This window comes from Vulpes lagopus, chromosome 2 (assembly GCF_018345385.1).
Source record: "Vulpes lagopus strain Blue_001 chromosome 2, ASM1834538v1, whole genome shotgun sequence".
NCBI lineage: Eukaryota > Metazoa > Chordata > Mammalia > Carnivora > Canidae > Vulpes > Vulpes lagopus.
In genome coordinates this window covers 23,865,440-23,890,575 of record NC_054825.1, presented here as the reverse complement: position 1 = coordinate 23,890,575, position 25,136 = coordinate 23,865,440, and the positions used below count along the sequence as shown (strand labels likewise).

The window sequence follows — 25,136 nt, the reverse complement described above, 5'->3', positions numbered from 1 at the left end:
TCCTGGCCTGTTGGAGCAGTCTCCTGTTGTAGAGAGTTTCTTCTCATTCTTCTTTAATCTCTGCTTCCAAGTACAATATTATCAGGGCTGTAATTACATAATAAGGTGAGAAAATAATTCTTGCAGGCCGCCGAATAATAATCTCTCTATTAAGGTATCAGAGCCCTTTCCATCAAAACCAGTTTGGTGATGACAATGAATATAATCTGTTAATGTGTTTTCACCATTATTCTGTGATACTCTTTTCACATAAAGCTGTGTTGTGGTTTCCTCACATCACTAACTCCAAACTACATTTCTTCTTCATTGCTTTCCACTGATAAATCAAGAAACTAATATTTTTTCCAACACCCTCAGTTATATTATAGAAACATGTTCTGAGCTGTTGGTTGGATGCATATTCTTCAATATTTTCCTGGGTATTAAGCATCCAGCTCATACCTCATTATAATAATAACAGCATACCAGGTAATGTCTTAGATTGGTGTCATTGAATAAATATATAATGCAAGCTGTAGATGCACTGCTAAATATTCTATCACTCACAGTGTTGAAAGTAAAAGAAACAGGGGAAATTAATTATAATAATATTTTTATTTAACCAAAATATCTAAAATATTATCATTTTAGTATATGCTCCATTTGAAAAATTACTAATGAGGTATTTTATATTTTTCCATACTAAATCTACAAAATTCTGGGTTTATTTTACACTTCCCACATCTCTCAATTCATATGCTAAATTTTCTTCAGAAATACTCAATCAGTATTTACATTTCATAAAATTTGTGGTAGAAAAGTAGATTCACATACCCAGGTTATTCCAAACATACTTAAAAGTTTGCCGATAAAGATTTGGGTATCAGTTTTTCAATTGAAGTTCAAATTGGTTCAAATAAAATATAGTTAAACTTCAGTTCCTTAGTTCCACTGGCCACATTTCAAGTGGTGAGTAGCCATGTGTGGCTAGTGGCCATAGTATTGGTTCGCATAACCCTAAATGATTCATATGCTTTTGCCATATCTCTTTGTGGTAGGTGTCACCCCCTCTCGTGCCTGTGAGAGTACAGAGATGCAGAGAATTTAGTAACTTGGGTCAGATCACACAGATAGTAAAATGGTAGAACTATGCTTTAACCAGCCAATGTATATTTGAATAAAAAGCCCAGGCTCATTAGGGAAATACAAATCAAAGCTACAATGAGATACCACCTCACACTAGTGAGAATGATGAAAATTAGCAAGACAGGAAACAACAAATGTTGGAGAGGATGTGGAGAAAGGGGAACCTCTTGCACTGTTGGTGGGGATGTGAACTGGTACAGCCGCTCTGGAAAACTGTGGAGGTTCCTCAAAGAGTTAAAAATAGAGCTACCCTGTGACCCAGCAATTGCACTACTGGGGATTTACCTCAAAGATACAGATGCAGTAAAATGGCAGGACACCTGCACTCCAAGGTTTATAGCAGCAAAGTCCACAATAGCCAAACTGTGGAAGGAGCTTTGGTGTCCATTGAAAGATAAATAGTTAAAGAAGCTGTGGTCTCTGTATACAATGGAATATTACTCAACCATTAGAAATGACAAATACCCACCATTTGTTTCAATGTGGATGGACCTGGAGGGTATTATGCTGAGTGAAGTAAGTCAATTGGAAAAGGACAAACATTATATGTTCTCATTCATTTGGGGAATGTAAAAATTAGTGAAGGAGAATAAAGGGGAAAAGAGAGAAAATGAGTGGGAAATATCAGTGAGGGAGACAGAACATGAGAGACACCTAACTCTGGGAAACGAACAAGGGGTGGTGGAAGGGGAGGTGGGCGGGGGGATGGGGAGACTGGGTGACGGGCACCGAGGTGGGCACTTGATAGGATGAGCAGTGGGTGTTATGCTATATGTTGGCAAATCGAACTCCAATAAATAAATAAATAAGTGTGTGTGTATATATATTTAAAGTCCAGGCTCTTCCCACCATGCATTTTTTTCCACATTTTTTTTTATTGAGGTGTAATTTATGTGTAGTGGAATTTTCCCTTTTTGATATGAAGTTCTATGAGTTTTGACAAGGGTATGCATTTGTGCTACTACCATAATCAAGATAGAGAACTGTCATCCCACAATATTTCTTCAGATGGCCTTTTTGTTTTTTTGTTTTTTAAAGATTTTATTTATTTATTCATGAGAGACAGAGAGAGAGAGAGAGAGAGAGGCAGAGACACAGGCAAAGGGAGAAGCAGGCTCCATGCAGGAAGCCCAATGTGGAATTCGATCCTGGGACTCTGGGACCATGCCCTGGGCCAAAGGCAGGCACTAAATCACTGAACCACCCAGGCGTTCCTGATGGCCTTTTTGTTTTCAACCATTCTTCCACCCCAAATCACTAGCAGACCAGTCTGATTTCTTTCTCTCTCCTGTTTTGCCTTTTCTAGGTTTTATGTAATTGGGTTTATACAGTAGATCGTCTTTTGATTTTGGCTTCTTTTACATACAATCATGCATTTGAGATTCACCCGTGTTGTTGAGTATCTGTACGTATTCCTTTTTCTTAAATTGCTGAGTGGTATTCCATTTTGTGGATGTGCTCTGATTTGTTTATTTATTCACCAGTTGAAGGACATGTAAGTTGTTTCCAGTTCTGTGTGATAATGAATAAAACCTCTATAAACATCCACGTGAACATAGGTTTTTATTTCTCTTGGGTAAATACCTATGAGTAGGATTACTGGGTTGAATATGATAAAATATATTTATAAAAAGCCACCAGGCTGTTTCTAAAGAGGTATTCTCATTTTGCATCCCCACCAGAGATGTATGGGAGTTCTGGATGCTCACATCTTCACCAATACTTGGTATTATAGGGTATGTGAGTGCATTTAGCAACTGTGAGGGGGGCCTACTGATACCTTATTGTGGGTTTAATTTGAATTTCATAATGACTATGTGGACCTCACCAGGATGGATAAAATGAGACTGTCTGAGTCATCTTTAGTATTCTGGTTTCTTTGCCCATCTTTTTGATGTTCTATTTCTTTCCCTTTCCTTGTGCCTGCTTCCCACCCTTTATCATGAACTTAAGTGACCCATCGTTGGCCAGATGGACAGCTGCTTATAGCCTCCACAGGGACATCTTTCCCAAACTCACCTTTGTCGGCCCCTCACCACAGGTCCCACTCTAGGGACAGCTCAAGGCAGACCACAGTAATTGCTTTTCTCAGCAGAGCCCTGGTTTCCTTGTCCTAAGGGCCCAGAGAGATGAGCAACAGATGACTGTGCCACCTGGATTCAGTGCTCTGCCAAGAGGTTGCTGTCAGGTTCTCTTCATACCTCAAATTGATTCCCAGAAGGAAAGTGGGCCATTCAGATCTATACTTATACGACCCTTTTCTGTGGCCACCATCCCAAGCTGGTGCCCTTCTCTTTGAACTCTGGGCCAACAGCTACACTCCTTGGATGGAAGAGTTAAAATGAGTGTCTCATTCTTTTATTCCTTTATATTGTGTACAGTGGGCTAAGTAGTGTTTCATGATACTTTTGCATCAGAGACATATAATGTGCCTACATGTGTACACATACATGCACATATGGATATGAGTACTATGCTGCAACATAAATACATCCCATACTTGGGTTGCAATAAAAAGTTTAAAGTTGTTGGCCTATGGCACACAAAAGCAAAGTACCCTCCAAACTTATAGTCTATTCATATACAATATGGAGCCAAGAAGCAATTTAGTAATAATGTAAGAGTTTTGAGCAATCCAAATACAAATTGGAATTTGGGTCTGGAGGGAGATTGCCCTGACTCATGTGCAACTGCAAGAGAAAGGCTTTTAGAGCTGCAGATAGCTTCCTGGGAAATCTCTCAGTCCTGTGTCTTTTCAGACCCCATTTTCCATATTTTGTTCTCAAAAATATGGTGGTGTAGTGCTCAATGAGAAAATATGGTAGTGACCATTACATTTACCCAAGATACTCATCCAGGAGGACACAAGAAGCGAAGCATCTGAATGGCTAGTAAATTCATGCTGTAATGCATCCAGCTAGGAGGCAGTAGATGAGGGTGACAGGATCCCCACAGGAGCGGGCTTAGAAGTCTAAGTCAGACTTGTATATTTTTCTCCTGGAGGTAGACACCAAGGCCCTTGGTATGCATTGGAGGGGGCCAGCTGACTCAGGGGGGAGAGTTCTCTAGAATCATTATTTGGTTGTCCAACAGAAAAGGTACTAGCTCTGTGGCTAAAGAAAATACCAAAAGGCATCCATCAGACAGTTGGTTCTAAAGGAACACAGATTCCACTGTCTCTGAGAAATAATTGGTAGTCAGGTTTAAGAAAAACAGTTTTGCAGTAGATTTTAATTTTTTATTTTTTTTTTAAGACTCAATTCCAGCACCCAGCATCACACCCTGAGCAGAAGGCAGAAGTTCAACCACTGAGCCACCTAGGTGCCCCTGCAGTTGGTTTTAAAGACTGAGGTGATGAGAGAGCCTCAGAGCCCCTAGATAAGCATAGAAGATGCCAGTCTTCCTGAAATGGCACTGATTTTAAGCAGTTAGGGCAGGGAGGCTTTGCCTGGGGAAGGACAGAACTCTGACACCGTGCCCCTCCCCCTACCTTGGCTTCTGTCCCTACCCACCCTCTGTTCAAGTTAGAAATCTAATCAATTCCTTTTTTGGCCATTTGTCAAATTCCCCTGGTGGTGTCCTTCCCAGATAAATTCTGTTCTCCTCTTGACATTCTTTGTCCATTTTTGTTGTTTGTTTTTATCTGGTTTGGCATTCTTTTACAAGGGCAATCAGGTTATTATTTTTTTTTAAAGAGCAAAAATTAAAACAAACTTCTTATTTCACCAACTAAATGTTGTCATTAAAAAATAAAAGAGTTCACTTCTGTGAAATTCTTTCCCACTGGTATTATCTCAGCTAACCATGATCCTCAAAGAATGGAGAATAAATACACTTACAATTCTGAGATATCTATTTTCAGAAAACCTGTCAGTCAACCTCATGTTTATATATTTTTAAGTGATTTGACTTGCCTTTTGGCTTTGGAACATGCTGGGGTTATTACAGGAAGTTAGGGAATCTTTCTTTGATGTAGAGTGTTGTCATTCAGAATATCTGTTCTTATTTCCCAAAATGTAGACATAGAAGAAATAAAAGTTTGAGTTGAATCTGTAGTTACTCTAGAACTTTTCTGAATTATAAATTTATTTTCATTCTCTAGCTTCTTGTTTTGTGGTCATGCTCTTCTCCCTTCTAAATATCAAGGGGATGCAAATTCCAATAGATCGGGAACTCTGGCAAGAATGCTCTGCATTATCTCATGTGTTTATTGTTAGCCAACTGAGGAAAAAGAGGAAGGGCAGGATTGATTCTGTCTATTTCAAAGTGATGATTGGCTGAGACCCAAAGATGACATGGAAGTTGTGCGAGATCACATAGAAAGCCAATGGCACAGCCAAAGATGGATGCCAGGTCACCAAGCTGGGTCATCTGCCTAAAAATATCTGCCTCACTACTAATCAGGATGCCTAAACTTCTAGCATTAAGGATAATACCTTTATGCTTTCAAAATCTGGCTCCAAGCTCCTCCTGAGCAAAAGTCCCCGAAGGGGCAACTTCTTTAGTCGTTATCAACCACTGCCAACTCAGAGAGAATGTTAGTAGTTAATTAAGGATAAGATACTATGAACAAAATGCAGAAACATATAAAGTGGGAAAAAGAAGATGGGTAAAAGGACAGTGGGACATCTGAGTCAGGAGCAGGCGGTAGAGGGCACAGAGATAATCTTAAGCTTCTCTCAAAGGCCACATGGTATATGGCATTTCTCACCACGTTCCTCCTCTTCCCTTCTTTGGTACCCCCAATGCCCTGTGGAAAATGCTGGGGCTTCTCCCAGGTTATCAGCATTTGGCCCAACACAGTTCTCCATCTCTTCCCCTTTTTCCTAGGTAGCAGGTATCAGAGGGATATTCTTGGCCAATAAGAAGGTGGATGACCAGGTGAAGACATATATCACTTATAACAAAGGCAGAGATTGGCGCCTACTTCAAGCTCCAGATGTGGATCTGCGTGGAAGTCCGGTACACTGCCTGCTGGTCAGTCACCCAGTCTCACATGAAGTCCACTGGGCAAGCTAGTTGCCTGGGGATGTTGCATCAGGGGCTTTCTTCCATTAAGGTGTTAGGAACTTGGCTGGTTCTGGGCAGGGCTTTCCTGCAACTCCCAGGGCGATGATCTATGGACTCAAGACTGCCATACCATTTGGATGGAAAGTTCAGTTGAAGTTCACAGGCTTTTACTGAGAATATATTATGTGCTCCAACTCCCAGTAAGATAAATAAATGTTTAGGAGACAGTGCCTACATTCCAGGGTCTCAGGAAGAGCTCAGGAGTAGAAACACACCTGCTAACTGATACTAATATGATGCAGTTTGATAAGTGCTTGATAGATGTCAAAGTAAGCAGAAGTTGCCTTGCAAGCCCAGGAGAGGTCAGGCTGGTGTGTCCACATGGGATAGCAGTTAATCTGCCAGCATTCCCAGGGTGCCAGGTGTATGGAATGTTGGGTTAGGCACTCTGGAGGACATGATGTGCAAGAGGTTTTCTCTGCCCTTAAGTGTGGCAATTCTAGGTGGAGAGGGAAGACAGATCATTAACAGTGAAATTCATGACCCTCTGTGCATTCTTAGAGGATCTATGTGAGAAAGTCTTCCAAGGTTGGCTTTTGCCATTGTTAAAAAGGTTTATTACCAACTTACCACACTCTGGACATTAAGTTAAAAACAGGGGATATGGGGCAGACAGGGATTTTCCTTTTTTGTAGATTTCAATATAACCCCCTGTTTTCTGCTGGGGGTGCCAGGAAAATCAGAGACAAGTGTGTGCCTACCTCTAGCAACTGGTCATAACACGAATTTTCTTTTTTCTTAGGCCTTACTCATGGCTTTGTCTTATTTTCTCTTATTTTCTTAACCTAATTTTCTTCTTTCCCCAATTTCACCATTCTCTTGTTCTTACTTACTTATTATATAGGATATATCTTTATAAATCAATCATCCTTTTTAAGAACACCTAAATAAGGGTAAATTTTAGGTAAAATTCAAGAAACATTATAAACAGGAATCAAATAATAAAGGAGAAACAGACACAATCTGGTTGAAGAAGAGGGTAGAGGGCCTGGAGACTGCCTCACTTAGCTTCCGCTCTGCATCCCTCCCAGAGGCTGCCTACAACTCTGAAAAACTGGATGTGATGGTCAAGATCAGATACAGGGGAAGGTCAGGATCATTCTGTGGGAAGGAATGGTCAGGGAGGCTTCACAAGGCTGACCGTGAACAGGCCCCTGATGGATGAGGCAGGAATGAGTAAGGGAGGGGAGGCCTACAGTTGTGATGGGGTCAGCTTCTGATGTGAGCATCCCGGCTGCCTCAGACAGAAATGTCTCCTGCCCAAATCTGAGTGGGCAGTTGTTTTTGAAAGCCTCATCTCTGGTGGGGCCGGTATGTGTGTCAGAGGTTTGCTGGAATGAAGATGTTTTCTTCTCCATTTTAGCCCTTCTGCTCCTTACACCTGCACTTGCAGATCTCTGAAAATCCGTATTCTTCAGGAAGAATCTCCAGCAAGGAGACAGCCCCGGGACTTGTGGTGGCTACAGGTAAGAAAGACATTCCTTGTGCTTCTTCCTCCCTGATGGTTTCTGGAATGTATTTATCACCTCTTTGGACTCATTTGAGCATTGGGTAAAAGCAAGGGACACTCTCCCCAGAAAATAGGCAGGGTCATGGAACCCCAGAGCCAATCTCATGACCCAGGAAAAGAGCTCCAGACACTTGTAACTTCAAGGTTACTGCATGTCCCACGTAGTCACAGAGCTATTCCCTGTGCTTAGCAAGAGGCCAGAGTTCCTCTCAAAGTAAACTGACTGATCAGAAAGCTTGTTTGTCATAGGGAATTCTTACTTTAAGACACCTTGATATATGAACTTGCCAGCTCACCAAATATAAGTTGGGGTAGCTTTCTCTTTACACAGAGGATTCTTTGCAAAGGCTTTCACCCCAGAGCTGTTTTTAATCAGGAGGCCTCTGGTGCATGTAAAGGTTTGTTTACACATGATTAACCACCTGGCCGAGAGCCTGGTGGGAAAGGGCAGAAAGACCTAAGGTTGCATTGTTGGAGCCACTGTCCACTGAACATCAATCAAAAAGGAGGATAAAACAGCTCTGAAATGAAAATGAAAGCCTCTGGGGAATGTGCTCTGATTAGCATGCATTCAATTTACATGCACCTTCTCAGGAATACATTGATGGCATAAAGCAAGGCGGGCTTCTAATCTCAGAAGTTAGGGCTCTGGTGGGTAGGCTTTTTTTCTAATGAAAGCAGATAAGTGCACAGTGACTTCCTGAGATGGTCCATTCTGTCTTGTCGCAGCAAGCCAAAGCTCTGGCTCCTGGAGTCACAGGTCTCCTGGACAGGACTTCCTTCTCCATGCCCCCAGCTGCATGAACTTTGAAAAATGTCAGTGACTGACCACGCTGATCAGATCTGGAGCGAGTGTCATCCTCTAGCATTCCAGTCATTTCTCTCAACCTCGTAGGGATTGAATCCCCATATTGAGCACCACTGGCTTCAGGACAGGCTTTAGCCCAGGTTAGTGAGAGATGGGGGCAGGCTTTGTTGCTGTCCTGGCTTGAGGAGTGATCCCCATACTCCCTAATCTTTGTGGTTTGGACCTCCCAACTCAAAGACTGCAACACTCTCTGCTTCTCCTCAAGGCCTAGAGGACACCCTGCAGTGGAATAGAAGCAACATGGAAAACAGTAATAAAAAAAAAAAAAAGAAAAGAAAAGAAAACAGTAATCAATAATAAAAGTTAATATTACTTAATATGCCAACTATATAGCCAGACATTGTCTTGTGTGACTTAACCACTCTGAACTTCAATGTTTTCATTGGCAAAGTGGGGTTACCAGTACTGACATAACAGAATTGAAGGATTAAATGAAGAATTGGATTTAAAGTGCTTGGGCAGTACCTGGGACGTATTGAGTGCTCAGTACACGCTAGCTCTTACCATCATTGATATTACAGAAATTTAACCCTGATCTTCTTATATCAGAGACTGTGACTTGTGCATCTCCTTCAACAGAATCCATAAATCATATGCATACACTATGCATATGCTGACTGAACGGATGTACTCAGGAGCCCTGGTGTCCTGCTTTCAGAGCTGCGCTCTGACACTGGCCTTGTGAATTTTGCTTAGTTCTTCAGCCACTGGGCTTTGTTTCCTTCATTTAATAAAACAGATTTCTCTTTTTCCAACCTTGTGGGAGTTTGTAAAAATTAGAGATAGTAGAGGATGTCAAGATCCGGCAAAGTGCTCGGGCCATAGTGAGATAGGATTAGTTGTAGATATTACCTGAGATCATCTTGTGCCCTAAACTAGTTGAATGTTAAGTCTTTATAAATTGACAAACATAGACAAGTTAAAGATTTGTTTTTGAAAGAATTTTTTTTTTTTTGGCCACAGACACTTGACCCTTGAACAGCATGGGGGTTAAGGGTGCCAATCCCTGAGTAGTTGAAAATCCATATAAAACATCTGAGTTTCTGAAACTTAACTACTAACAGCCTGCTGTTGTCCAGAAGCCTTACCAATAACATAGTCTATTAACACATATTTTGCACATTATATGCACTGTATACTGCATTCTTACAATAAAATAGGCTAGAAGAAAGAAAATGTTATGAAGAAAATCATGAGGAAGAGAAAATACATTTATAGCTCTGTGTTGTATTTACTGAAAAAAAAATCACAAGTGGACTCACACAGTTCAAATTCATGTTGTTCAAGGATCAACTGTGTATCAGAATTTACTACTGCCTTTTATTCTCCCCTTTGTAACTCTTATAACTTTGTGTGGCCCCTTGCCATACAAATGTCCCTGGGATGTTGGGAGGGATATAACACAGCTGAAGAGATCCTGATGAAAAACCAGACCCAGATTGCTGGCAAATGCCTCCTCGTTCCCAGCTTCTCCTTCCCCTACTTGCTAGTTCTCCCTGGGAGGTTGTTCACTATCAGGAAAATTATTATGAAGTCAGCCAAGGATGTCTTCAGTGGCCTGCGTGGAGCCTGTCTCTCCAGCGCCCTTTCCCACATCCAGTCATGTCACCTGCCTCTGAGTGTCTGTGACCTGGGCTCCCTCCCCTCCACTCCCGCAGCTCATGACCTCTTCCCCTTTCCTCTGAGGTATGATCTCAGGGGAGCTGTGTGGAGGAAAGGATTCATCTCTAACACCTCTTGGGGCTGTCTCAGAAGGCAGATGGAATTTCAGTCTGGAGAGTTTGACAATTGCTTTTAGCAAACAGGTACAATAGGGCTCTAAAGGTTCTTACCACCATGCTTTCGGGCTAGGCAGCAAGACTTCTGTCTTCACAGTGCTTTACATCATGCAAAGCATTCTCTGTGCCTCGACTACCCAACAGCTCTACGATGTGGAAAAGGGGATTACTCTTCTCCTCAATTTACATTTGAGGACACAGATGAGGTAGAGGAAGAGGTGTCGGACCCACAACAACACTCACTCTGGCTCCAGTTCTATTCTGTCCGGCCGAACCTAGTCCTGAGACCCTTCTCATGGCAGCTGCTCACTACCCCAGGCTCCATACCCATGCTCTCTACTGTGGAGGCACTTTCCTCCCTGCAGTGGATTGTGTACTGTTTCCTTTGTCACCGAGCCCTTAGTCCCCTAAATGGGCACCTATACTAGTGAGAGAAGCATCTCTTGCTTCAGAGGACTCCTAAATTCTCTTCCTCTCTTTATGGTTGTTTTGTTTTGTTTTGCACAAGTGTTTAACTCAGGAGCAGAGAAAGGTAGCCCTGAGAGGAAATGGGAGTTTTTGCAGGTTATTTAAGGCTGCCAGAAAGGGCAGTGGGACCTCTAGGATTTAGCAGCTAAGCCGCTGGTGAGAGAAGAAGCTCTGTGTTCTTCTGTATGTCTCTCCTTCCTCTGTCCCTTTGCACCATGTAAGTGAGGAACAGGTACCTCTTCTTCCAACCTGACCAGAGGCCACTTCAGGGAGCTTCCCAGTATCCCTTCAGCCAGTGAGCATGTTCATCAAGTCTTCCTTCTCTGACACCAGATGCCAAATTCTTCCTACCAGAGATTACCCATGGGGCCACTTAGGAACTGCTCCCATTCTAAGATCCAGTTGTCCTGGATAACATCTTTTCTGTCCCTTCCTCTGGGAACCAACTTTCTGGTTCCTGTGGTCAGCAGCATTTCTTTCAGGGCTCCTTTCAACTGACAGAAGATATTTCCAAAGCCAGACTTCCCTGTGAGCCTTGGATTCTCATCACCACAAAACCTCCAAAATAAGTCAGATGGAACTTTGAAAGATGGGCTGAGGAAATTGGCAGAACCAGCTCCTACTGAGGATAGTAGGTGATGCAATAGACCCTGAGAAGCTGTGACAGGGACAGCAGATTCCAGTTCACGGGGAAATATGCTCCTGCCCCCATCTCTCACTCTCTACCACCTAGGTAGTAGACATTACTGATGGCTCACCATGCTCTGTTCTATTGAAACCAAATATGGCTTCAGAATCCTTAGCAGGCAGCCATCACCAAACGACTGGAGTTGACATTCTTTGCCCCATCCCTCTTTTCTTTCTTCATCTTTGTCTTCCAAAAACCGTATCTGGTGAGTTGAATTCCAGATTCCAGACAAATCTCCACAGAGCTGCTCACCGTGCCTCTCCCTGCTCCTCTCACACCTACTGCCTGAGCTGTGAGCCCTGGGGTTATTTTTGGAAGCCTGAGTGTCAAAACAAGTTGGCTAGCTGTGTGCGCCCTGGTGCTGATGGGAGCTTGACAAGCTGTAGCCTGGCTTTAATTTCTCATTTTGAAGCATTAAATGTCAGGAGCTCAATTAACATTTTCATTATTGCATTTTTATTGTGCTCTTACTTAGGCTACAGATGTGTGGGAGCTAACATTCCCTTCCTGCTATTTTTAAAGAAAAAAAATATCACCCAAAATGATAAATTCTTACATCTTTAGGGTACTTTCCTGGTTCTTGATACCTCCCCAAATGCACATCAGCATCGGAAACATGATTTAATCATTTGTTGACTCATTCATCCATTCCACAATTATTTATTGAGCAATAAACTACTACATTTGGGGCACTGTTCTGGGCTCTGAGGTGGAGGCGTGCATAGTGGGGAACCTTGGGCAATGTAGGTAGACTAGAAAATCCTGATCACTGCCTTTTTTAATAAACATAATCACAAGGTGATGATGTGCAAGGGGAAGAAAAAGAATGAGAAAGAAGGAATAAAAGTGTAAAGCAGTGGAGTCAGTAAGATTGGAACAAACCAGATGCCTTCTCCTGCCATCCTTGATAGTCATGATCTGCTGAGTGTAGTCATTTATTCTGGGCACCCTGTAAACTTGGTTACACGGTTGACATTTTTAAGTTGCGTACACACTCACATGTATACATAGAGATACATAGACACACAGACATGCATACCAGTTTTCCTTAGGCTACAATTATATGTGAGGAGTAAAGTGTCCTTAGGCCCACCTTCTCCACGCATGTCTATTGTTCCACTCTTTTGCCACCTTCAAGGATCACCTATCAAGATCAATTTTAAGAGACTATTGTTTACAGCATGAATAGTTCAAGGAAGCCAAGCTCATTAATATTGAGTCTTACCATTTAAAGATGCATTCCTGTCATGTTATTTACTATAGTTCCCATATTGTTGTTTTCATCTTGGTGGGTTTTTTATATAATACCAAGAAAGCACTACACACATCAACTTTATTTGTATTTATCTATCTATCTATCTATCTATCTATCTATTTATTTATTTATTTTTAAGATTTTATTTATTTATTCATGAGAAACACAGAGAGGAGGGAGAGAGAGAGGCAGAGACACAGGCAGAGGGAGAAGCAGGCTCCATGCAGGGAGCCTGATGTGGGACTTGATCCCAGGTCTCTAGGATCACGACACAGGCCGAAGGCGGCGCTAAACTTCTGAGCCACCTGGGCTGCCCTGTATTTATTTTTTAAAGGAATTTTTAACAGTTGATTATTATTATTGTTGTTTTAGTCATCTCTATACCCAACATGAGGCTTGAACTCATGAACCCAAGATCAAGAATTGCATGCTTTCCTGACTGAGCCAGCCAGGCGCTCTACATCAACATTTAACATAACTTGGAAAAACTTTACTCTCTGCTACCTCCCCTGCCCCACTCTCAAATCTGCAACCAATTATAAATGATGTGCTTATGTTTCAGGCAATATTGGCCCGGAGCTCTCATATACTGATATTGGTGTGTTCATCTCTTCTGATGGGGGCAACACATGGAGACAGGTAACTGGGAGAATCGGGGACAGGGAAGAGGCATTTGGGGCAAGTTCTGCCAACATCTCATTTCCCTATAGATTCCAATAGATTTTCCTATAGAGTCCTATGGTTGCAAAAAAAAAAAAACAACATTGAAGCAGCCATTCAGTTTGGTCCATTTTTGCTGATAGATAGGCAATAGAGTAAAATGGAATAAAATGGAAGCATTGGAGAAGGAATAGGAAGAACTGGAATTTTCTCTGTCTCTCTTTTTTTTTTTTTTTTTTTTTTTTTTTTTCTATTCTTTCATTTAGCAGTAAGTAAGGAACAGCCACTAGATGCTGAGTACTGGGCTGCTTTCTGGGGATACAACCAATGAAATGATTCCTATCATTAATGTGACATAGGACCTGGGAAGATAGGTTCATTTGCCTTGCTGGATCTGTTTCTTTATCTATAAGATAAGGGGTCAGAATACTAAAAACACAAAGCTGTCGATTTGGTGGATTAAATATTATGTAGGCCCAGCCTTCAGTAAGTGTGAAGCAGTTTAATAGATACATGACTGTGTGAAAAATTAATTCAATTTTACAATATTGGTAGCACACTGTCCAATAGAACTTTGTGCAGTGATGAAAATATTCTGTGTCTATACCATCCCATGTGGCTACTTAACAGTTGAGATGTGGCTAGTGTGACAGAGGAGCTGAATTTTTTATTTTATTTTAATTAATTTAAATTTAAATAGTCTCATGTGGCTACTGTATTGAACAACACAGATTTATACAATGTCAGCTAGGTGTCAAATACAAACCTGTGGAGACAGTTGAATATTTTGGAGTCTCTTTTCTCAATGAGTTCAAAATTAAGTAGAGAAAAAGCTTCATAAGTAACTTACTGTAGTTTAGAGTGATTTTTTTTTAAAGAGAGTGAGCACCCACGGGCAGAGGGGAGGGGCAGAGGGAGAGGGAAAGTATCTTAAGAATTGTAGGAGAATTTTTTTGTGGGTCATGGTCTCACCATCCTGAGATCATGACCTGAGATGAAATCAAGAGTCAGACGCTTAAATAACTGATCCACCCAGCTGCCCCTGCCTGCTTGTATTTTAGCAGCATTTTTAGTTTGCAGGGAAAAGAGATAAATTGATTCTACTTGGAGAAACTGGGAAAGACTTTACAAGAGTTGACATTTTACTAAATCTTAAATGTGAGAAGTTTTTCGCCTGAGGAAGACGACAGAGGGACATTGAATGTCTTGATGTAGGTGCAGCCACATTCGCAACCTAGTTGGACAAGTTCCAACTTTGGATCCCTTAGTGAAGACTGTCATCACCATCACCAGCATCATCATCACCACCCCCATTGCCACCACTGTCACCACTATGATTATCAAAAGAAAAATTTACCAAGGATCTACCAGACACAACCAGCTATCTTAAGTACTATAAGAATACAACATACAATATAGAATAAGTTAAGAGTAAGAATAAGTCATACAACAAAGACTAAGTTAAGATTCCTACCCACAAGGGTGTAATCAGGTAGATGAAGAACAAACACATAATTAAGAACTTATCTTCAGAATAGAAGATAATCTCTTTTAAGTATCAATTGAGGATGGGAACTGGAACATCAACTCTTCTAGTATAGAAGCTTCCAACAACAAACTATTGTCCCTCCAACTCAAGAAATATCTTACCTGGCTGAGTGGCCCCTGCAGTATTCCTTCCTTCCACTACTTTGGTTTTTCTTTTTCCAAATAGTTAAGGATTCCAGTTTCCACTCTAGCGATGGACAGGGCAATCGTTAGCAGTGGCCAGAGTGGTAGAGAGGAAAGTGTAAAGATAATGGTGTCTCCCTCTTCCTCATGCTGAGAATCTCGTTGTACCCCTCATCCTCAGACTTCAATCCAGCATCTCCATTAAGTGGCTTATTACAGAGCCCCCTTTGAGCTCTGGAGAGAAAACGCTGGCATTGTAGGCTCAGAGTCCGTGTTTATATCTGATATATAAATGAATTGCCCTGAGATCCTTTTTGCATAAGACTACCATTAGTGTGGACATTTTTATTCCTTAAAAGGCAAATATGAGAAAGGAAACCAGTTGAGAGGTTAGGCCTGAGAATTCATTTACTTTTTCTTTATGGTGTTTCCTGGTGCATATGTATAGAAGACCCTATTTCTCTTATTCCCTCCCTTTTAAATATGTTTATACATCCTTTTCTACTATGTTTCACTTAATCTACCATCCCAAACCTCTCCATCTAGGCAGTAGGAACCACCAGTAGTGATTAAGAGCTAGAAAAATTGTCCAATTCCACTTTCCTCTAGAAGATCTAAAGTAGGAGGTTGGTTTTCTTCTGGGGAATTTTTTTTCCTGTTTCAGGTTGGAGATATGATAATTTATAAAATAGAAGCATTGATACATGTGGGATTATATCTGAAGTTCTCAGAGCCTGGCATCAGAGTAGGTATTTAGGAAATCCTATGGGGTGATGGATGGATGGATCACTGAATGTGTAAATGAATGAGTGGATGGGTGAATAAATAATGTTCAAAGGGATGAATCAAAGAATAAATTTAGGTCCCTTTAAGCACTGTGTTCCAGTGCATATTCAGAGTAAAGATCTGTAAGGGCCAAACTTAGGCCATCATCCAGCTTGTATGGAAACCTAGGAGGTGGTGGCTCAGTGTAAGAACTCAGTCATCATGTATACCATAATGTCTAGAGAAATTGTCTTTACATTTATAGTTTATGAACAACACTGTAAGGCAGACACCATTTATAGATTAGCAAAAAAAAATCTACATAGATGAGAAAGAAGAAAGAGATGAGTAGTAACTTACTTGCATGCAAAGATGAGGAAGCATTTGTGAAGTCCTATTTTCCTTTGGGTTATCTAGCTGAGCGTTTTGTTGCTTCAATTTCTTGTAGGTTCATAGAACTAGTGAAAGGAGCCCTAGAAATGCCATTTGAGTGGCCTGGGGAGAGTTACTGGTTCTCTGCAAAGCCCATTTCTCATCTACTAAGTGGGGTTGATAGTACTTGCCAAATTACCTGATAGGGTTGTTGGAAGGCTCAGAACCTGGATGAAACAATGTGAAAGACTTTGTAAACTGTCAAGCACTGTGCAATTGTAAGGTGTTGCTATGATTGTTGTTGTTGTTGTTGTTCCAGATCTTTGATGAAGAGTACAATGTCTGGTTCCTAGACTGGGGTGGCGCCCTCGTGGCCATGAAACACACACCTCTGCCAGTCAGGCATTTGTGGTAAGGACAGCTCCCTACCCTATTAATGAGCAATTTTTCAGTGGAAAGTGTTGGGACACATTTTTCTGCATGATTTTGTACCCATTTACCCATTTCCTCTTCCATTTATTCATCCATCCGTCCATTTAATATACATCTCATCATCTAACTTAGGTAGCAGTGGTAGGGCAGATAATTTAAATGGGGAAGTGTGATGATTAGAGTGGGGTGGTAGGAATGGGTGCTCAGATGAGTAGAAAAGACCAGGAAGGTCCCATGAGTCCAAGCATCCAAGATTAAGAATCTAAAATACGGGAAATGGAAACTGCTGCAAGAAAAATATTAAATTCATATAGCAGATAAAAAGTTCAGTTCTAGATAAGTTGAATTTTAGATGTCTGTGAGTATTCAAGCAGAGATGATGATTTGTCTGATATATTTATCTGAAGGTCAGGACAGAGTCTGGGCTGACACTGATGGCAAGTAAAGTCATAGAAGTGGGCTCAATGCCTCAGAAGAGTGGGTACAACAAGGAGAAACCAGGAATTCCTACAGAGCCCTGTTGAATACCAACACATAGAGCAGAAAATAAATGATGGAACAGACCAAGAAGTAGACTAAACAATAAAAACACAGGAGAAATGCTTGCATGGATGCTGAAGAAAGGGGTAATCAGACCAAATTAGTTATGCCATGAAAAACAATCTAGGATTAAGCAATATATAGAGGAGTAAAGGGTGTCATTGGTGATCTGTGTCAGAGTTGATTCAAAAGAGAAGTGGGATTGAAAGGTAGATTGCAGGAAGGGGAGATGGGTTGCGGGGATGGGGTAACTAGGTGATGGGCACTGAGGAGGGCACTTGATGGGATGAGCACCGGGTGTTATGCTATATGTTGGCAAATTGAATTTAAATTTAAAAAAAAAGGTAGGTTGCATTAGATTTATGAATGAAACGAATGGATGAATGAATGAATGAATGAATGAAAAGCAATGGAGTAAAGTAGAGGCAGCGGATAACTCTCAATAAAGTAGATTATGGAATGAGGTTGAGTGTGTATATGCAAAACCCTCCAATGAGGAGAAGGATCTGTGAGATATTTTGATGATGATGATGATTCTGTTGTTTGTTTTTGCTTTTGGCAGGGGATGAATAAGTATTATGTGTGTTTATATGCCAAAGGAGAAGAATTTCATGCTTCAGATACAGTAAAGTGAATATTTGAGAGTGAATATTTGGTAGTAGAGGATATGCTATCTAGAGTACAGTTGTTGGGATGAGCCAGAGCTGGAGAATGGACTCTAGCTTAGCTCCCAGATCCTTCATTTTGGGAGACTAACCCTTTTATTTTATGTTTATTATTTTTTAAAGATTCATTTATTTATTAATGAGAGACCCAGAGAGAGAGAGAGCACGGGAGAGACACAGGCAGAGACAGAAGCAGGCTCCATGCAGGGAGCCCAATGTGGGACTCGATCCCGGGTCTCCAGGATCACACCCCGGGCAGAAGGCAGTGCTAAACCGCTGAGCCACCCGGGCTGCCCTGACTAACCCTTTTAAAGTCAGAGGTTTACTGGGAAGCATCAGAGTATAATCAGGAAAAGATGTAGATTTCCAGGTGCCAAATTCAAGCTTCAGTAACCTTGGCAAGAATTTAAGGTTTCTCTCCATTTGGCCATTTATTAAGTAAAACTGCATAATCTTGCCATTTTTGTTAGTCAAAAGTGGTCAAATATCATAAATTTCTTAGAGCTCAAGCTAACATAAAGTGCAGTGGTTTTACCTACTGCTCTATCTTCCTACAGAGAGATTATGATATTAAATTTGGAAAAGATGCATGGAGCCATTTGTAAGGAAAAGTGCTCTACCAACTCAAGAATGAGCATATACAAGTTCCCATTATAATTCTTTATCATCCTTTTACTACTGATTTATACTTTTTGGGTAGAATCAGAAGAGTGGAATTACTTAATACCAATGATAGTCAGGAGTTTCTGAGGAATTATTATATGCCGGGTATCATTCTAAACCCTTTACATGAATTATCTAAGTTAGTTCTTTAACCACCATATGTATGTGGTTATTCTTTTTATCACATATTTATAATGGCATTGAAATGCAGACATATTAAATTCTTTGCTCAAGGCTACACAGCTAGTACCTGGCAGCACTAAGTTGGGTCTCTGTTGGGGAGACATGGATGACATGGAGACATGGATGCTCTTCTGTTTTAATTGAATTTTCCAGATACTTTAATGAGTACACAGAGGCCACATGGTCCCAGCCCTCTGGGAGATCAGAGTCAAGATAAGGAGCTTAGACAGTCCACACATCACAGAAATCCAATAAATGCCTGCTAAAGCATGCTGGCCATGTATATTGCTAGGATCTTAGCACAGGATGGAGTCCTGCCTAGTGTGAAAGGGGGTGTTCATGCAGCTGCTGACATGAGAGCTCATTTTAAGTGCAAGAAAAGTTTTCAGTTCATTGCTATCTTCTGTGTAGGCCTCAAACTGACATTATTTTATACATTCTTGAAAAAAGAATGCCATGAGTCAAAGGACTGATAAGGCAAACCTAGGGAAGAAAAACTGTGACCAAAGCCTGGGATTCAGGAAAAGGAGGGAGTGTTCAGGAAATATATTTGCCTGGAATAAAAAATGGGAGTAAGATAGAGTGGGTAGGACTCCAAAGAACTGAAATGCCTAGTTGAGCCTGTAGGTAATTCCTTCTACCTCAAAGACATGCCTCCTTGTGTAGGGAAGAGCTTCTCTATTGAGGACTGAATAGCACTTAAACTCTCAGAGAGGATTACTTGACTCTTAAATCAAGTTCAGTTGTTTATTTGTGTTTTAACCAAGAAAGGCAATAGTTTTTAGTCCCTATCATGATGTCCTAAGAACTTCAATGGATGCCTTGATAAGAAAAGTGATAAGTGCCCTGCAGACAGAGACAGCTGAGCAGATTTCTCCCCCTTAAGTCTTGAGAGAAGGGAGTGGCAACACCATCTCACGCTTGACCATCACCCTCCTGCTCTTTCTCCTTCATTGTGATAGGAGCCTAGTACTTACTTATTGGTTGATTTCTAGAGCCTTTTGCACAAATATTTCCTTGTTATAAGAAGAGGAATTTGGTTGTAGTGTTTCCTGTGGGGGATAGGAGAAGAGAGAATATCTGGCATAGAATGAAGGGATGAGAGAGTTTGAGTTTGGGTTAATCTTCCCATCCTTCCATCAGACCATTCAGTCTGTTCTGCAGTAGTTTCTCACCCAAGAACTGATCACTTCCCAAAGGAGCATTTGGGAATTTCTGGAGGGAACCCATCCAAGTTGGGAAAATTATTTAATATTCTCTCATGGCTGTGTAAATAGGATAAAATTGTGCTTCTCAAAGGCACTAGTACAAAGTTTGAGTTTTCTCTTGCTCCATGAAATACCTCTTTGTTGATAGAAAATGTTTGCAAAGCTCAGAAAATATAGCTGCATTCTCATTCATCTTCCTCTTATAATAATGAGAATACCACCTCCCTCCTGTGTTTGACTACTCCAGCTTACAAAGTATTAAACATGATTTTTCACATATGCTTTGGAGATAGCATTTTCTCCATGTAAAGGATGTTGGCACTGCCATTTTTCACAAATGCTACAAATGTTTCCATGAACTTGGACACTACTCATGACTTCTGCTTACTTGCCTACCAGTGAATGTCATTATTTGAAATAATCTCTTCAACGGTTAAATACCAGCTCTTGAAGACATGTATTAGAACACAACAAGAAACAACCCATTCAAGAATTCTCCTTTGCACTTCTCTTTCAAAGACTAAGTGCGTGTTTTTGAAGGCCGTAATCATACCATTATCATCAATGCTTCCTTATGAAATTCTTGACTGATTTTTGTCTACTGCATATGAATTGCAAGTTTGTGAAACTCAAGCAGTTCTTTATAACCAGTAGCTTCTGATTTAGTCAAAACCTTTGAGATAAACAGCTCATTTTAAGTGCAAGAAAAGTTTTCAGTTCATTGCTATCTTCTGTGTAGGCCTCAAACTGACATTATTTTGTACAAAGATGTATAAATATTTGCATTAAAAAACCCACACCAGCCTACCCACTCTTACACAAGGGTATAGTGGTTCTCAAATTTAAATAATAGCTACGTTGCCTTTCAGAGAAAAGAGGAGTCATAATTGAAAAGCTGAGGAAGCTTTAGCTAGACTAATAAGGCATGCTGTTTCCCATAAATTGAAATGATAGGTAGCTAGATATGCATGAAGACAAAACAGCATACAAATGAACCCATCTATTTGTGACCGTGTACATTTGGATGCATAGAGATTAGAACCTAAGTGCTGTTTCAGGTAAGCCCTTCATCCGGTATTATCTTTAGACCATGGATACATTAGGGTGAAATGAATAATGGAACCTTATGAAATGTGGTGCTCTAATGAAAACTCACAATAGACAGAGCTACTAATCGGCAGGTAGACAGGGGTCCTACTGTTTCCTTAGCCCTGACAAGCTGTCAGTGACTCCTTTCACTAGAATGTTCTTGGAAACAGAAAATGAAACATCATGTGGCTTTTTGTGTTCCTTTGTTTTTCTGTAGATGGTTGTGATCACTTGTGTCTTGTCTAGAGGCACATTCTCATGCAAGCAATAGTCCCAATGGATACTTGCCTCTGAAAAATGGAAGTGCATGTACTATTGTGAAGAACTTCTAGGTGGCTAAAATGCTACCACCTTATGCATTTGCAATCAAATAATATGGAGCAATGCATGTCACCAAAGGGGGGAACACTGATTCTCAATGACCATTTTAACTATTTCTGTGCTAGAGAGTTCTGGGCAGGACTTGGTTGTTCTTGGAAGATTTTGTTCCTTTTAGTGGATCCCATCTCAATATCATAAAGTCATTGACACTGGAATAAGGAAGAGAATATGTAGAAGAATATTTAGAGAATATGTAGTTTGAGAATATGTAGAATTTAGAGAATATTAGAGACTACATTAGAGAATATGTAGTTTGGTTTCACACCTCGTGTAGCAGATACCTCTATGACACCCCAGAGGTTCACCCTACTTCATCACAATACCATAAGGCTCAACAACTCCCATATACCCAAGACAGAGAGTTCCCATTTTGTACAAAGGCTTTAGCTGTTAAACGACTGTTTTTATACTGAGCAATAGTGAATCTACTTGTAACTAATGCCCATTGGTACCTGTTCTGCTGCCCAGAGCTATGCTGAATAGGTCTGATCCAGAATTGTACATGATTTTTAGAATCATATAGATGGAAATGACCTCAAGAGACCTCTTTGTCTAACATTTCTAAGTTCTGGAAAATGATCAGATATGCAACTCAAGTCAGATTGTATGAGTTTACGCATTCATTCCTCACATATTGATTGACCATATACTATTTATCTAGCATTAGTTTAAGGTCTGGGTTGTAAAAGTGAACAAGACAAAATACTTGAGAGCTTAAATTCTTGTGTAAAAATATTTGACTATTGTCTTTAGAACAGTTATGAGAATGAAAATATTTTCTCCTTTATTTTATCTGTATTTTTAATTGATTTTTTATGCATTCAACAACTGATTTTTTCACAGATATTGCCCCTTTGCAGTAGTCAACAAATAGATTTATTTTTACTTGTTTAACTAAAGCTTTCTTACTAAAAAAAATTAAAAGACAATGGTAATTAATTCAGCTCTATTCTTCTTTTCCCTAAGCTATCTTCAATTCATATAACCTGTTTCTGGAACAGCCTGTTTTTTTTGTGTGTGTGTGTTTTTTTTTTTTTTTACCTTTAATCACACTGATTGTCAGTTTCTCTACAATGATTGTAACTAAACATAGTATTGAGGATTTAGTAGAAGGATAGTTTCTTCTATTATGCATGTCACCTATCTGTGAACACATACTCGACTCACAGTGGCTTGATTACCTTTCACAATAGTGTCATTTCTAGAAAATATGTATCTTATGATTGACAGTGACCCCAGTTCTTTTCAGCTTGAGATTTTCATTAGTTACTCTTTTCCTTTCTCTGGCTGCGGGGCTTTTTTTCCCTTTCTAATTAAACATTCTGCTTTAATTTGGTCTTATAAGGGATCTCCAAATCTATATTTCCAACTTTGATTACCTCCCGGAAATTTGGATCCATCCATCCAAAGGTGTCCTTGACAGTGTGTCACAACATGGAAGTGCAAAAAGTATCCAAACCTTGATGTAGACCAAATAGAAACAAACAGAAATCTTTGCTTTTCCTCTTCTTTCCATTTCCCCATCTCAAGTGCTTAACCATAAAAATCTATGTTGTCCATGATTTCTTTCTTTTGCTCAAGCAACCTGTACACATTTTATCACCAAATCCTATTGACTTCACCTCTAAAAATATCCTTTCCATCTTTCTTTCTCCACTACTATAACCTTTACCCAGGTCCCGTTCCTTATGTCTCTTAACAATTGTAACTCTTTGCTCCTGGTCACCTTCCTGTATCCACTTTGACTCTTGACAATCTATTCACCATAAAGAAGTGAAAATTATGTTTTAAAATTTAAACCAAACATATCTCTCTCATTGCAACTGGAAATAAGGTCCTTCATAGTCTGCCCAGGCTTATTTTCTGACTCCCATTTCCTTCTACTAACCTACTTTCCCACTAATCTATAGCTACTGACCATATTTTTGTCCTTTCCTCATGACAACTTACTTTCACATTAGATCTTCACTCTGGAATGGCTCTCACCTGGGTTTTTGCGTAGCTTGTTCCTTTTTATTATTCAGATCTCACCTTAAATGTCACCCATAAAAGAGGACTTAAATTTTCAATACCAAGTAGCTATGCTGTCACTCTCTATCACATCATTCTGTTTTAATTGTCTTCATGACACTTGTTTATAACTCATATTTTTTATAACTCATATTTTTTAATCTATTTGCCTGAATATTGTTTGTCTCCTAAAGTTAGAATGTAAGTTCCACTTAAGCTAGGGCATTTCCTTTCCTAGTCACCACTAGATCCTTTGAACAGAGGTTACTGCCAGACCAGGCACATAGTAGGCATCAATAAATATTTGACAAAGAAAGTTTCTTTTATTGTGATTTTGTAATCCTGTTTTACTTCAGAGCACTAAAAAAAAAAAAAGATAAAACTCCCAGCAATCAAAAAGAAATAGTTCTCAGAAATGGCAGGCCCTCCAGACCCAAATTTCCATTACCTAAGATAGTTTTCTAATGTCATATTTTTTGGGTCTTGTTTAGAGAGTTTTGTTTTGTTTGGCTTTTAATACTTACCTCAGCTCACAATATTCAAGTTAGAAATTACTGATCTCATAATGTCACCTGATGGCACAATCCTGAGCTTCCAAGTAGTATGTTGATCATAAATGAAAATCATAGGATCCATTCCTCACCGTCACTCTGTAGGGCTGCCCTCTTGCTTATGCTTATAAGCATAGATTATAACGGCTTCCTAGGACTTTGGTTATCGTATATGCTAGCTTTCTCACCTGAGTTTTGGCATTTCTTAGTTTTTCTTCTGATCTCATTCTTCCATCTAAATCCATGCTGCTTATCCTTCCATAGGAACTCAGTTCATACAACAGGCCTCTTATCTTTCAGTTTTTCTTTCCATCCTAGGCTTGGTTTTTCCTTGGCACCTCCATCTCACATCTAGTGATGGTCTTTCTTTGTTTACGCCATGTTTTTTTGTCTTTACTGTACAAAGTAACAATGACTGTCTTCTGCCTTGTTCTTAATGGCAGTGGCATGAAGGCTCTCCCTCCCTGGGATGCTGTGGCATCCACTACTATTTACTCTGCTAGTATTAATAATGACCTTCAATTGTCAGGAAATTCCAAGAAGATAAGGACAGAGGCCTTAACTCACTTTGGCTTCTTCCTATCAATACAATAACCAATTTATCCTAAGTTGCCCAAACAAAATCTAAACAAATGCTTTCTTATCTCCTAAATTTGTCTCCCAGCTAACTAGTTAGTGGCCACAAAATACTTGAAAACAACTATGATTATTTAGGAACCAAGTAGGTCCAGGGCAAGAAAGGTGAGGTCCATTCCCAGTCATGCTTTGGTTTTTCCTTTTGAGGCAAGAAACTCATTTTCAAGAAATGCAGTTCAGTTCTGCCCAGCTTTTTCTGGGTCAGCTTGATGCTTATGTAACCTTTAGCCTCTTAAAAAAAAGTCTGAAATTACCAAGTTCTTAAATTGGTATTATTAATCAAGACAGTATTGTTTACAGTCATCCTCATGCTGTACATTAGATCCCCAGAACTCATTCCTCTTGCGTAACTGAAACTTTGAATCCTTCAACTAACATGTCCTCATTTCTCCTTCCTGCCTGCCACTCCTGTTGATCAAGACCAGCTTTATTGTGGTGATCTTTTCACAATGTATGCATGTTATCAAAATACCAAGGTGTACACTAAATATATACAATATTTACTTGTCAAAAATAACTCAAAAAAGTCTTTTTAAAGAAGTCAAAAC

At 40.1% G+C, this 25,136-nt stretch overlaps 1 protein-coding gene across 1 annotated transcript in view; it reads left to right on the top strand.

Annotated features, from left to right (window-relative positions):
* SORCS3 (sortilin related VPS10 domain containing receptor 3) overlaps positions 1-25,136 on the top strand; it is a 587,544-nt gene that overhangs the window by 484,900 nt on the left and 77,508 nt on the right. Inside the window, exons 10-13 of the mRNA XM_041738191.1 lie at positions 5,956-6,102; positions 7,559-7,661; positions 13,325-13,401; positions 16,550-16,641. Coding sequence (XP_041594125.1) covers positions 5,956-6,102; positions 7,559-7,661; positions 13,325-13,401; positions 16,550-16,641 — 419 coding nt within the window. The remainder of the gene's footprint in view (positions 1-5,955; positions 6,103-7,558; positions 7,662-13,324; positions 13,402-16,549; positions 16,642-25,136) is intronic.